Raw genomic sequence first — 15,903 nt, 5'->3', positions numbered from 1 at the left:
TTCAAATGAGTTCAGTCCTGCTGCAGCGCTCCAACTTTAATCACATTATATCAAGAAGAATCCCTTTCTATTGTATCCAAACTGGCTATCAAATAATTTAATTTACTAGTTCTCACACTGGAAGAATGAAAAAAATCCTATTAATTTTTTCTGTTCCACCCATAATTTTACATAGCACAGAATATAACAATTTTCACCTTAATTGTGCCTTTTTCAAACTGAGGTCATTATTCTCATGCCTTAATTGGAAGATGCCCAATGCTCTTAATCGCTTTTGATGCTTCCTGTATCTCTTTTCCAGTGCTACTAAACCCACTTTGGGATGAGGGAACCAGAAGTGTATGCACAGATATGTATATAGTTATTAATAGCAATGAATTTAAGATTTTTTTTTTGTTTCTTATTCCCTTCCCAATCTTTACCAACTTTCATTTGTTTATTTGACTAGTACTTAACAGTGAGTGTATATTTTCACTGACCTATACTTTCAAGATCACTTTCATGACCAATAAAAGCCAGTCCAGCGTCCAATACAAAATGCATAAATTTTGGTTTGCTTTTCCTCCCCATCACTTAACTGTTAATTTCACTGAGTCTTACATGCTGCTTTATGACTCAGTCCTTCATCATAGCAAGGTTCTTTGAAGATCCTTGCAGCCTGCTCTCTGCTTTTCTACCATACTTAAAATAATGCATTTGTTGCTGATGCCAATCCATCTCTTTTCTAAAATCATACATATAGCTCTCATTTTTAACTAAAATAAAGTTTAAGAAAAGAATTGAAAGTAGAAATGAAAGAGTTTCATAATTCTATATCCTGTTATTAACAAGATTGGCCTATCTTCTCCTCCACTTCTCTTCATGGTGGGTATAAGAGAACATCTCTTTCCCTTTATGCCAGTTGGATAGGCTTCCCATGGTTATGTATATTCCCCTTCCCATTTTCTAGAAGAAAGATGAGCATGCCTGTAGAAAATACTATTAGCCAGAGCAGCTTTTTCAGCATAAAACAAAAATACAAAGGTGTGCAAGACAGAAATTAGTTTTCTAACAACAGAAATGTTTTGTTCTCACTTTTCTGCAATTACAGATGAGCCACTGACATAGTGAATGCTTCCCAGTGAGTCAAGTTACACGTTTACACACAAAAACATACCTTTTCACCAGGAAGACCAGCAACACCATCCTGTCCTTTTGCACCCATCTCGCCCTACAAAATAAATTATTCAGTTAGAAGTTTTAAAGATTGTTGACTACTACTGAGATCATATCTTATTCAAGAGAAAAGTACCTCCTACCAGTGCAGAGATGTTATGTCATAGTAATATATTGACAACAAAGGAAGATGTAACATGTAACACTAAAATCAGAAGGAAATAAGTACATTTTAAAATACTTACAATGTCAATTAAGACAAAACACTTGCAATTGTATGTCTCTAGTAAAAAAAATCAACAACAAAAAACAAAACAAAACAAAAAACCTAACTGCTGTTTTCAAGGGAATTCACTGTGACTATAGAGGTAGCCAAGGCAGGTGCCACTGTCACTTCCTCCAAGAAACCAAAACCCAAACTGTAAGCAATCCATTAGAAAATTTTAGTTTTAAGAGACTCTCCTGACTGATCAGGAGGGGTATAGAAGGTTCCAGCAGCTGCAAATTGGACAGTGAATCTTAAAAATGATTGAAGCAAACATTGAACTAATACACTTTGCTCAAGAATGTCAAGTATATGGGCTACAAAGTTTAAAATTAAAGTCAAGTGGACACTAGAGGATGACAGAAAGAACAATGAAGCCATATAGTTTCTCATTCTGGAAAAAAAATAAAATAAAAAGGAAGCTTTGTTTACTTGTGCCAAGAAATGAAAATCCTAAAGTGAACAGAAAACACTACAGTCTTTTTTGCAGTAAAACACCTCTTTATGAAGAGAATATCACTGATTAGAAAACAATTAATATGAAATTGCTCTTTGAGTTAAATGTGCGCATGAAGAAGGAAAAGAGCTGTATTTACACAAATTACTTCTTATAAAATGTTATAGACACAAGTTGGGTACTCTAAAAACTGAAAGCCTGGAAGTTCCTGCTGAGGAATAAAAGCTCATAACCTCTAAACTGAAAAAAATGTAGAATTTTTTAAAAAGCAAGATTCTAGGACCTTGTAATTATGATATTCAGCATGCACAGAAACTTACATGTATTACGCTAAGATTATCAGTTAATCAATAAATGCACTCCGCAGCAACAAATATCAGTTTATCATAATTTTTACAAATGGGATACACACGCATGGGATTCTTAATTCAGCAGTCCAACAGAATGGCTTTGTCTGGACCACAGCAGACATATAGTATAAGTACCCGTATCTTTCCATTGTAAAATTCTCTCCCAAAACTTTGGTTATTAACCTTTCTTAAAAAAGGAGTAGCAAGATTGGCAAGAAAACCCTAGAGCACAGAATAACAGTGTTTGCTGCATCCCAGACCAGCTGCTATTAATCACTTACTCCATGTTAAAAAGAGGATTTATAGTGTATGTTTTCCTCACCATTCCCTTCAGGCTGCCCTCAGCAGCTGCTGACTCAGCACAGCATACTCTGAAGAGCTGAGCATTCCCTCATGCTCTATGCAGGGAGCCAAGGAGGAAACTCAGGGCCCTAGACTGAACTGCGAGGTTCCAAGTATCCACTATTTTTGCACTGAGCCATGAGTGAAAAAAACAAAACAACAACAAAAACAAAGTCCTATAGGTCAAGCTTACTTATAACCCTCTTCTGAGAGCAGAATGACATACTTCAGTGACTGTCACTGTAAGTTTGAAATACATTCACAGAATCATAGAATGGTTTGGATTGGAAGGGACCTTTAAGGTCATCTAGTTCCAACTCCTTGCTTATAGGCAGGGACACCTCTCTCTAGACCAGGCTGCTCAAAACCCCATCCATCCTAGCCTCACTGAGAAACCTGTTCCAGTGTCCCACCACCCTTATAGTAAATTCCTTCCTAATATCTAGCCTAAATCTACCCTCTTCCACTTAAAAATCACTTCCCCTTATCCTCACTGCCCTTATGAAAGATCCTCCCCAGCTTTCCTGTAGGCCCCCTTCAGGTACAGGAAGGCCACTGTAGGGTCTCCTCAGAGCCTTCTCTTCTCCAGGCTAAACAGCCCCACCTCTCTCAGCCTGTCCTCCTACAGCAGGCACTCCAGCCCTTTGCTCATCTTTGTAGCCCTCATTTGGACCTGCTCCTACAGCTCCACGCTCTTCTTGTGTGGGAGCTCCAGAAATGGATGCAGTAATACTTTAATGTACTAATAAGTTCATAAGTTCATAAGTTCATAAGGTTGGAAAGGACCTATAAGATCATCTAGTCCAACCATCCTCCTATCACTATCTCTACCCAACTACTAAATTAAGTCCTTTAGCACCTCATCTAAACGCTTCTTGAACAGCGCTAGGGATGGTGCCTCAACCACCTCCCTAGGCAGGCCATTCCAGTGCCTGACCACTCTTTCAGAAAAGAAATGCTTCCTGAGGTCTAATCTAAATCTTCCCTGGCGCAACTTGTGGCCATTCCCTCTCGTCCTGTCATTACTTATCAGGGAGAAGAGGCCTACCCCCTCCTCACCACAACCCCCCTTCAGGAAGTGGTAGAGTGCAATAAGGTCTCCTCTGAGCCTCCTCTTCTCCAGACTAAACAATCCCAGCTCCCTCAGCCGCTCCTCATAAGACTTGTGCTCCAGACCCCTCACCAGTTTTGTTGCCCTTCTCTGAACACGCTCCAGGGCCTCAATGTCCTTCTTGTAGTGAGGGGCCCAAAACTGAACACAGTACTCGAGGTGCGGCCGTACCAGAGCTGAGTACAGGGGGATGATCACCTCCCTGCTCCTGCTGGCTACACTATTTCTAATACAGGCCAGGATGCTGTTGGCCTTCTTAGCCACCTGGGCACACTGCCGGCTCATGTTGAGCCGAGCATCAACCAACACCCCCAGGTCCTTTTCCTCTCTACATTCTTCAAGCCATTCTGCCCCAAGCCTATAGCATTGCATGGGGTTATTGTGGCCAAAGTGCAGGACCCGGCACTTGGTCTTATTGAACCTCATCCCATTTTGCTCAGCCCAGCTGTTCAGCCTATCCAAATCCCTCTGAAGGGCCTCCCTACCCTCAGGCAGTTTGACACATCCTCCCAGCTTTGTGTCATCTGCAAACTTACTGAGGGTACACTCAATTCCCTCGTCTAGGTCATCAATAAAGATATTAAACAAGATGGGCCCCAAAACTGACCCTTGGGGGACACCACTCGTTACAGGACGCCAGCTGGACTTAACTCCATTAACCACTACCCTCTGGGCACGGCCCTCCAGCCAGTTCTCCACCCAGAGAAGAGTGAACCTGTCCACACCACGGGCTGCCAGTTTCCTTAGGAGAATACTGTGGGAGACCGTGTCAAAGGCCTTGCTGAAGTCCAGGTAGACTACATCAACAGCCTTTCCCTCATCTACCTGTCTGGTCACCCAGTCATAGAAGGAGATGAGGTTGGACAAGCACGACCTGCCCCTGGTGAACCCGTGCTGGCTGGGTCTGATCCCTTTATTGCCATGCACGTGTCGTGTGATCTCCCTCAATAACATCTGTTCCATAACTTTCCCTGATACCGAGGTCAGGCTGACAGGCCTGTAGTTCCCCGGGTCTTCCTTACGGCCTTTCTTGAAGATGGGAGTCACATCGGCAAGCCTCCAATCTTGTGGGACCTCTCCAGATAACCAGGAATGCTGATAGATGGCAGAAAGTGGCTCAGCAATCACCTCTGCTAGCTCCCTCAGCACCCTTGGGTGGATCCCATCTGGCCCCATGGACTTGTGGCAGTTCAGATGGAGGAGAAGATCTCTGACCGTCTCTGCTTGAATCACAGGGGGTGCATTATGCACCCCGTCCCAGACTTCCAGGTCAGGGCAAGTACCATTTGGATAACTGTCCTGTCTATTAAAGACAGATGTGAAGAAGGCATTGAGAACCTCAGCCTTTTCCTTATCATCTGTGGTTATATTGCCTGCCTCGTTGAGTAAAGGAGGGAAATTTTCCTTAGTTTTTCTCCTGCTGTTAATATATTTGTAAAAGGGTTTCCTGTTCTCCTTTACAGCAGTAGCCAGCCTAATTTCAAGCTGGGCTTTAGCATTTCTAATTTTCTGCCTGCAGATCTTGGCCAGTTCTCTGTAGTCACCCCAAGTAGCCTGACCCATCTTCCAGAGGACATAGACTCTCCTTTTCTCTCGGAGTCTCAACAAAAGATCCCGGTTCATCCACACTGGTCTTTTGCTCCTCCGGCTTGACTTACAGGACTCCGGGACTGCCTGTTCCTGTGCCTTTAAGATTTCCATCTTGAAGAGCATCCAGGCTTCCTGGACCCCTTTACCCTTCAGGAGCAAGTCCCAAGGGACCCTTGCAACAAGTGTCCTGAACAGGTCAAAGTCTGCCCTCTGGAAGTCCAAGGTAATAGTTTTGCTAGTCACCCTCTTGACGGCACCCAGAATAGCAAACTCCACCATTTCATGGTCACTCTGGCCAAGACAATCTCCAACCTTCACATCCCCTACTAGTCCTTCCCTGTTAGTGAAAAGTAGGTCAAGCAAGGCATCTCCCCTGGTAGGCTCTTGCACCAGCTGAGTCAGGAAGCAATCATCCACACATTCTAGAAATCTCAAGGACTGGAATGCAACAATCATTGTTACTTCTTGCCTACCATGACTCTTCTCTATATTCTTTGCCCTCCGTTTTAAATTTCTAAAGCTTATTCACAGAAACCACCATAAAGTAACTATACCTGCTCAACCCAACTCATAACTCCTTTGTTTATAACAGCAGCTCAGCAGATAACCAAACATGAGCTCCACCTGGAGCAGAGTACCATTCCAGCCTCTGATTTGTAGCTGCTGATCAGAAAGAGTCATGTTATGGGGAATTATATGAGCCATTTTTCACATCCTATTCTTTTCGAATATTGGTGTGGTCCTTAATATAGGTATCCTAAATTATTTTGTCTCAAAAGTAGAGCAAAGTGTTGTTACGTGTATGTTGCTCTCATACCTGTAATGAATCATGCCAGGAGCAGGACTGGTCCTTAGTTAGCTTTGCTTATCACCCACAGAGTGACTACCTTATCTATTCACACTCTGTTCCCTTAGGCCACTTGCAAGTATTTTAAGAGACCAGAACATTCAGTAGTGTATTTTTATATACTGTGTAGCCAAAAATTACACAGCCTGGTACATTACTGAAAGCCTTCAGCTGTATAGTTAATCACACTGTGTTTACATTTCTGTTTCATTAGGTGCAAATGGATTCCTTGCCTTGAAGACAATTATTTTCCATGACAAATTAAGATCCTTAAGATATGCCTATATCATATGACCATGATTTTAATAATCACACTCTAGTTTTTTGTGTTTTTCTTCAGTGATTTTAAAGACCAAGTACTGCGTGTCCTATTGCCAACAAAAGAGTTCATACAGCAGAATGACTAAGTTAAAAAAAAGGGCAAATGCATGTCTAAGTGCTTTGGTTTGTTTTCGCATAATAGACTTTTCTTCTGGAGATGTTGAAGTCCTTTACAAAAGTGAACATGCATCATTATCTCCTTCTTATATAATACATCCCAAGGGTATAGAAATGAGAATTAACAGCGTCCCAGACAACCACACCTACACCTATCCCTAAATAAATCTCTTTTTATGTCTTTGCAAGAACATAACAACACACTGCAATTAAGCTTTATAAGTTTATGTAATTAAACTATTAAGAAAGAATAAAAATCTAAATTTACTTAGAATGACCAAACTTAAGAGAAATATATGCTGCTGGCATTACAGAATATGAAGTATGCTCAGCATAATAATTCAAGGGTAGAACAGTGAGCTATAAGTCTACCACTAAGAATTTCTACTAAGAGTAGCATTGAAAATACTTTTCAACAGAGCACAAGTTACTCAGTGAATAAAATATTTAAGCCGTAGCACATTTTCCAGAATGTAACATCTTACAAACTATGATAGCTATTATACTTTTGACAGGGTTTATTTTGGTGAACTCTAGCAGACAGCAGAAATTCAGCAGCCTCAACTTTTAGTTAATGCGTAGAATCAACTCAGATTCAGAGATGCTGACAAAGATGAGAAAGAAAACTCAACCTAAAGAGCAGCTTGAGTGGAGGTACTGGACCAGGTGATGTCCGAAGATCCCTTCTAACCTCAATAATTCTGTGAATGAATTGGGAAAGTTCTCTTTCTGTGGCATTGCTCTATTGCTTTCCTGGCACTGAAGTAGAAGCTAGATTCCTCATAGGAATTCATGGCTGTGTGCTGACCTGGCAGTGAGGCTTCAGACATATTTTGCTGGTCATCCCTTGCAATGGGGCCCATTGACTGTTGCTATTCTGCTTTAGCTTCAGCTCTGGGGAGGAGTTGACAGCCCTCAACTCTTAGCACCTCAGAGTGCTGAGTACTCATTACAGCTTTCTCCATGTCTCTTGAGGAAGATGTGAACTGCCATCCTTAGGTGGATATTATCATCCTCAGATGAATACTAGAATGATGTACACAATAACAAAGATAAGTAGTGGATATTTAAGACTTTTTCTTAGAAAATAATTTGAACTGTATTTTTTGTATCATTTAGATCATTTTGACTATTAGGCAGTTAAAACATTAAGTGGGACAGCCAAAAGATCGTATTGTCTGTTGTGAAGTATTTTCTTCTGCCCATTATGAAATTCAAATTCACCAAGTACTCTGACTTCGGGAAATATGCTTTGTTATCACAGCCACTCATATTTTGACAAAGAAATATTTCTTTTTCATGCATTCCTGCCTCTAGGTCCCTGAGTCTATCAAGAGCCTCTGCAATGAAAACTGGACCAGAAATGAACCATACTGAAGACTTTAATGCAATAGATATGCCCTAGATGGAAACAGATAAACCTGGTTTATAAGGAATTACAGAGCCTGCAGAAAACTAGCGAAGAAAACAGGCAGAAAATAGTCAGACACTTCATTTGTTCTCCAAAAGTTCTTTTTTATAATCATTCTATTACAAATTTTTTCTTATGCATTCATTTAGTGCATAAATCTATTTCTATCAAGTCCAAAATAACATTTTAAACATCTTTTTCTTTAATTAAAATATAAATTAATGAACCACACTTCAAGAGCAATATATGTGCATCAATAGGCACTTTAATGTTTGAAAGCACTCTGCCGTTGATTTTGTGCTCCCTAATGACCTATTCACACAGCTTGGAATGGGCTACTATTATAATCAAAATTTTTAGTTCTCTTTTGGTTTCTATTTATAATCTTCTGGGAGTGGAGGCAAAGATTACTTAATATACAATTAATTCCATAGCCTCCTCAATAGAGAAAAATGGTCTGTATATTCTGTTAATTATTTCAATTCATATTCCACCTTTCTGAATATTTTCTCCATATGGAAGTCAAAACAGAACCTTGACATCATGATTAAGTAAGTTTCACTAGAGATGAATATATTTTTAAGTAGCTATACAACATTCTGCAGTAGTATTAAAAAAAATGAACAGAAAATACTGTTCATTTCTCACCTGGCTTAGCAGCAGCAGAAGCCTATCTCTACAAAACATATATCAAAATGTATTAAATCACAGAATAGTTTCACCTGACTTTTGAGCACTTAAAACTTGTGAAATACGCCATGTTGAGAATTAGGTTATCCTTTACTCTCATGGTGACTTAAGTTGTACATTTGACAAGTTCTGTTGCTCAGTGTTCACCTGAAGAAAAAAGCTACCAGGCAATCTGAAATGTGTTTTAAGGGCTTGCATAAATAAACAGCAAAGTTAGTCCTTGAGACTTTATAAGTCTTAATTATTCAGACATCAAAGACCAGGAGGTCGTCCCCTGCTGCTGACAGCAGGGAAATACAGATCTCTGAGCAAGTGAAGTCCTGCAGAGCAAACAATGCTATATTCAAGCTTGTACAGGAAATTCTTTGAGGGTATTTTATTTATTCATTTATTTTTGTGCATTTTTGTTTTGTTTTTACACAAAGCTGTCAAGGTACCAAACAGTCTGATCTTTCAGCAGGGAAGACAGACTTTCAAATTGAGCAGTTCCTCCACCACGGAAGGGCCTTTTGAAAGCCAGTGGGAATATTCGTACAGTTGAGTGAACTGTCCTCATAATGTCTCAATGATTCATAGAGGCATAGAATCATGGAATCTCTTGGGCTGGAAGGGACCTTAAAGACCATCTAATTCCAATCTCTCTGTTGTTGGCAGGGTTGTCAACCAATAGATTAGCCAGAATTAAGCCGTAATATAAGGTGAGATTCAAATAGGGCAGTATTTTAAACAAGTGGAATAATTTTGATCAGTGATGCTCCTATAAATAGCTTGGAACTTAGGCTAGAGGTGAAAAATTATTTGCATAATTGCCTATTCTAGTAAATAAATTGCATAATGGTTGTTTGGGTCCACAATAAGCTTTAGCCTTTGTCTCCAGCTCATTCAGAAGCATTAAGACAAATTTTGCTAAGTGCGAAGGAATGAAGGAGGATAATAATTAAATTAAAAATGCCTAAACATGGCTTAACAGATAAACCTGTCCTGGTGATAACCTAGATTCTGCTGAACAGCATAAACAGAGTCTGATCTGAAAGAACTACTATGGCAGACTGAAGAGCAATCTGAGATGGGGCTCAAATATAGCCTAACACCAATTTGTGCCTGTAGAAACTTGCTTACAAATCCCATTGCAGCAAAAAGACGTGCAAATTCAGTCATACTTTTAATTATGGTGATTGGGAAATTGGAATGAAATAAAAGAATAAGAAATGTTGGGCTCACCAAGATATTCCATCAATGGACCAGTAACTAGTTCTTGGATACTTCTATGTCAAGAACATTTAAATATAGTTCACTAAATGTTAATAATGAGATCTAGGAGTGAAAAAAGGAAACAGGGAAGCAAAGGCTGAAGTATTGTTAGAAAACTTACAGAAATCCCTTTGCTTTCCAACTGGCCTAGACATCAAAATCCTCATAAGCTATTTCATGTAAAACATTACAAAACTTCTAAACACAGCCTGTTACTCTTCTGTATACAATAATGCATCTTGAATGTCTAGAAAAGACTAAAGTACTGCATGTCCATCTCTAATAATTGATTCCAACATCAAGAGTGTTACTGAAAATTGCACAAATGCAGTAGCAAAAAAATAATGGTGCTAAAGCCTTAGGGAACGAGGCAGTCAGTTCCATTATGGTAAGCACATTCATTTGGTCTCAGAACTCAACAGGGAGACCATCCCTTTATTTGTGTGAGTAATGTGACTCAAGACACTAGAGATATGTCCTAACATTGACTGTATCCTGACAGAATAGTGTGCAAAATGTTGGACTTCAGAAACAACAGACAACTGAGAAACTGAACCATCCATGCATTTCCAAGCTTTGAGGCCATCAAGAGAGTTGACACTACAAGAGGCAAGACTTATTTCAGCAAGTAAGACAGGAGATGTTTTGGCTAATCTGCAAGTGTCTCTTCTGTTTAAAATCTTCCAGCGGACCGACCTGTGGACAGACATTATCTATGTGGAAGCTACTGGATGATGGAACAGCTCTAGAATAATAATTTCTTTCTTACAGCTTCTACATGCTGGCAAATATGCTCCCCAACACACCCCTTCCCAGAGCAAAAAAAGCACTAAGGCTAGGAAGTAAAAAGTACTGCTCAGTTATAAGGCAAGTTAAAAATAAGCAGTTTTGCAGCTGCTTGCTATACTACTTCTGGCTTTAATCTGCTGTTTCTTTTGGTGAAAAACACTGATTTACTATCATTAGGCTAAGTTGCTGGATGCACAAAATCCCACTCAGGCCCTGAAGATTAAGTAAAATATTCGAGTGCTTAGTGACAAACTGATCTAATTTGAATTTACAGGTATTAATCCACTGCAAAAAGAAAAAGAAAAAAGAAAAAAAAAAGAAAGAAAAAAAGAAAGAAAGAAAAAACCCCCCACATCTATTTGTTTAAGTCTTGAAAGGTTTATTTTTCATGAATCTCATACTTAAAAGTTTTCAGTTTTATAACAATTTATAAATAATTTGTACTTTGTACTTATCAACCATGTCAGACATGGTCTACTGCAATTTGCTATCAGATGCACAGAAGTTGAAAGGTTTAATTGCTTTTCAAATCGATGCAGTGTGGGTTTGGTAACCCACACTGCCTGGCTTTAACATAATTGTGCTATATACACAGACCTAGGATCAGCAAAAATTTGTGCATAAGCTTGGAAGCTATCAGCAATCACTCTAGGCTCAGCTAGGCTACAGAAACATATTTGAACTTTCTTCAAATACCCAAGTAGTATCAAAATTGAAATGTATACTGGAGGGGAGTGGAAGGAATTGGGAAGGGGAGATGCTATCAAGGAATTTTCTCAGCTTTGACTGTGTAGATAAGCCCTTTCTGAACTGGACTGGTTTCAACAAAGTACTGCAGCCCTATGCACACTGCTGGATATCTTCACCAGTTATTTCAGATCAAATATTAAACAGTGTGCTGTAATGCATGATGGTGGATAGGACAACTCTATCCTAACTGTTAAATTAGCACTCTTGCGGTATTCCTTGTATTTCTTGCTGACTTGAAGAAGTTTATTCAAGTTGGCACTTCTGTTAGTGCAGTAAAAACACATTTCCAGACATTTTCCATCCAAAACATTCCAAACAATTTTAGACAATGGGGTCTAAAGGGAAAAATTTGTGATAGACTGACTTTCATTACTAAAAGACCTTCAAGTTAAACAGCACAGGAACGTCACAGTAAGTGCTACAGAGCAAAAATAAAGAATATGCCTAAGGAATGTGCATTAACTGGACTGCTCCAGAGTTAGCCAATGTCAGCTTCCTCCCTCTTTACAATTAAAAAAGTTTCAGTGATTAACAGTGATGCCAAAGAACACATAGCGCTGAGGTCATATCAGTGAATTCTCAGGCTTCTACTGATCACTGGAATGATTAATCTACTGCATAGGATTCAGGCCATTGGCAGTGCAATACAAATACATACATACTATAGGGAAATCCTTCTTGCAAACAGCTTACATGACTTCTCTGCTTTTGGATAAGGGTAACAGGAAGAAGATACACTATCAGTGTTTGCTGATGTGTGTTTGTTTCATGGGCATTGTGTTCATGAGTGAGACTGGACCTTGGTGCGGGACAGGTCTGGGCTGTGTGGCAGAGAGGACACAGTCACCAACTGATGAAGGATTTAAGCTCTACAAAAAAAGATTCCTATAGCAAATAACTAAATCTGCAAAGTTTCTGTCTAATAAAGAAAAGGAAAGCCACTGAAAGACAGAATGCAATCACTGTTTACCTTTTCACCTTTATGTCCTTTCTGGCCTGGTAAACCAGCAACTCCTGGTAATCCCACTTCTCCCTGATTTTAAAAGAAAACAACAAAAAGAATACCCAAACAAAAATAATCAACAAAGATGCAGATACAAAATATGTAATTGGTTTGAATACTTAGTCTTAATTACAAAAGCCTAACAAAACAGAATAAATATAGCACCACATCCAGGAGAATGATCTAAGACAAACAGCATGTAGAAAGCAATCTATTCTGAAGTAAAAATGATTACACTAAATTTACCCTGAATATAATATATTAATAGTAATTCTCATGTTTTCTATTGATCCTTGCTTTGTTTGTGATCTATCTACAAAATCTTACAGCCCCCTAAAGCCGTAATTTTAAAATTAAATCTAAAAAGTACAGTTTCTTAACTGTAGAATACAAACATATGTGCATTATAATAGTCTAAGGTTGTAACATATTTTTTTCATAACTACAAAAAGAAACTCAAGTGCTTTTTATTTTATTTAAATTATTATTTTTTAAATACCTAGCAGAATTAAACAGCAGGATGAATTAAAAAGTAATAGGAGAACGTCTTACTTTAGTTGGAAAGCAGTGGCATCTGTCTCTAGGTTCTTGCTGTGTTCTTGAAAATGTGTATATTTTGCTGGCATGAACAGACACTGGTGATGAAGTAGTAGCAAGTAATCTGTCCTCATGTGGGCACTAAAATAAAAACAAGTTTTTTCTGATTTTTGGTCTCCTTTTGTTAATAGATAAACACTATCCAAACACTTTTTTAATTTACTTTATGTTTTAATATTACTGCACATACCACACCACAGAAAAGCCAAAACTGCTTTATAATATAAAATGAACTTCATAAAATGAAGTTTAGACATTATGACTCTTCTGTACTGAAAGCAGTACTGGTTAAAACAGAACTGATTGTCCCAATTCTTTCTTCCTAAAGAACCACATAGGAAGAAAACCTCCAGGAACTATAAAAAGTGAAAGCAAAAGATAAGGGAAAAAAAAATTCAGAGGCTCTCATTAAGATGTGACAAAGTCTCCTCTGGGACTTCTTGTCAAAGAAATTCTGACACAACTGACTTCTTAGCATAGAAATTTGTGATTAAGGAATAGTTCCTTTCCTAAATTACTGAAAATTTAGCTCTTACCATTGGTAAGGGAGGTAATGAAAAAGAATTAAAAAAAAGCGATGCTGAATTCAGTATAAAAGTCATTAACAAGCACTCCATTATTTTTATACCTTCAACCTAAGACACGCAAGTGAAGCTGAGTTCTTTTATCTTCATAGCTGAAAGAATATTTAGGATGCTATCCATAAAGCATATCCTTGATCTTTTTGTGTTCATGTATAGTTAGGGTTTATTTTTTCTTTTCTGTTTCTGTCATAACAGCAAATCTTTTTTTCCACTCACACAGTGATACTTAGGGAAAAAAAACACCTTTTTTTCAATTAGCCATGAGCTTATACATTCAAAAGAAAGGCTGTGCTGTGATCAGGAATATATTTTGAGGTATACTGAACAAGAAGTTATTGTTTAAAATTGAGATTTCCTTTGATACTTTAGATTCAATCTCTTGAATGCTTCTGATCACCAATCAGTTGTCAGTTCCCATGAAGTATTCTCAATGTGAAATGACCATAGTGCTCATGGTCTCAGAGAAGCCTTTTTTTAGAGACTGTTCATAACTAACAAACTTTAACCTGTTTGGTGTTGCATTTGTTTGTTTGTTTGTTTTTCCTGAGGGATTTGCTTTTCTTTTTTTCTTTTTTTCCCCTCCGAAAGGCTTAATTTAACAAAACAATCACTTCTAGCATTTCTACAGACTAAATAAACATCTTCACTACAGTGAATTTTTTGCCAGTCACAAAACATCAATTTTTACATGTTAATATATTGAAATAAGGGATATGCCCTTAACACCATCCAAGTTTTCTTCTCTTCCACTGTCACATGGAATCTTTCATGTTGTTTTTTTTTGTTTCCCAGCTAAAATGCTAGAAGAGATATAATAGTAATTAAAATAGTCTCTGTTAGGTGAAGGTGATGGCAGTGAATTTGTTTCCTTCTCTCTAGACTTATTCAATTACTAATTAAAAACTAATCAGTGTTAAGATAGGCATTTAAAAAGCACTAGCAGCACCTAGTGCCTTTTACTGAAGTTCCACTAAGCCATTTGTTTCGGTAACAAGAAACAATGCACCATCACTTCAGATACAGGATTCATTTTTAGAGGTTGAACACTTGAATTGGACACTTTCTTTATAACTCTTTTGTAAGAGAAAATAAAACATTTTATTTTATGATACTATTTTTACTTTAACAAATAACTTACCAGGTCTGCAGATACTTCACAACATGTATCTTCTGTTGCAACTTTTGGATTACAATAAACTGTTATTCGGTGAAGTTCAATCTATTAATCAACACAAGAGAAGACATTAATATGCAACATAAAAAATGCATTATGGCATGTATTTCCAAATATTTGCATAAGAAACTTTCTCTCTGAAATAATGCATATTTCTGAAATTGAATTGGAGAAATTGAAAAACCTCACAACAAATGTTTAATTCCTCAAGGAATAAATTACGTTGACTCTTACTTTCAACTGAAACACACATACATGAAGAAAAATGAAAGCTAAAATAGCAACACTTTGTTCCACTCTTCCTATGACTACATGGGCACTTCTAGCCCAATGGACATTCTCAGCAAACATGCTTTTCAGGAATGTAAAGCAAAGGTTTGACAAGTTCTATGTCATATCTAACTTCATCATTTTGGACAGACCTTGTTGGACACTGCCACTAAACTATCCTAAGAGAAAAAAATCTGAGTATAAGATTTCTGTTTTACAAATTCACAGTGGATGAACAGTGTCTAATTTTATCTAGTTAATTTTGCACTGTCCAGCTTTTACACGAGTCTGTTGAGTTTTTACACAAGTAAATATCAGAGACTGCACAAGCTTATTCGTAGAAGTCTGGAAAAGCCTAATGTCAGATAATAGTTTTAATACAACATGCCTCTTCTTCTGAAATTCTCTTAATTTGTCCCTTGCATTTGGTGTATTAAGAATCACTATCAGTGCAGGATTTGCTTTGCTGTCTTCATCAGCTCTATGCCCACATTGTTTTTTCTACAAGTTTGGAAAACCGAACTGCCAACTTCTACTTGGGATTATCCAGAGACTGCCATTAAGCAATGCATTTGTTTCTTTTCCTCCATGCTACTTGGAAATAAGGGGATGGTAATACATTTGGAAAGTTTTGAACTCAATTTCACAAAATAAAAAGGAATATGAGCTTGCCCTCACAAAATAAGAGCTCTGATGAGTCCAGGTCAAAGTGGTCAGCACCTCACTGAACTCTTACAATGATTCCTCTTACAATGCTAGCTTGTAGTTGCAGTGTACAGTTTCCATCTCAAACTGCATAATGTACTGAAACATTTCAATGGCCACTATA

General features: G+C 38.0%; 1 protein-coding gene across 1 annotated transcript in view; it reads right to left on the bottom strand.

The window, feature by feature from the left end:
• COL19A1 (collagen type XIX alpha 1 chain) overlaps positions 1–15,903 on the bottom strand; it is a 178,564-nt gene that overhangs the window by 129,599 nt on the left and 33,062 nt on the right. Inside the window, exons 7-10 of the mRNA XM_065730891.1 lie at positions 14,769–14,849; positions 13,002–13,127; positions 12,417–12,479; positions 1,157–1,210 (exon numbers count right to left, since the gene is read on the bottom strand). Of these exons, the coding sequence (XP_065586963.1) occupies positions 1,157–1,210; positions 12,417–12,479; positions 13,002–13,127; positions 14,769–14,849 (324 nt within the window). The remainder of the gene's footprint in view (positions 1–1,156; positions 1,211–12,416; positions 12,480–13,001; positions 13,128–14,768; positions 14,850–15,903) is intronic.

Source organism: Cyrtonyx montezumae, unplaced genomic scaffold (assembly GCF_038088225.1).
Source record: "Cyrtonyx montezumae isolate F1298 unplaced genomic scaffold, pur_monq_1.0 scaffold_13, whole genome shotgun sequence".
Lineage (NCBI taxonomy): Eukaryota > Metazoa > Chordata > Aves > Galliformes > Odontophoridae > Cyrtonyx > Cyrtonyx montezumae.
Note: the sequence above shows the minus strand (reverse complement) of the source record. Positions and strands in the feature narration are given on the sequence as shown.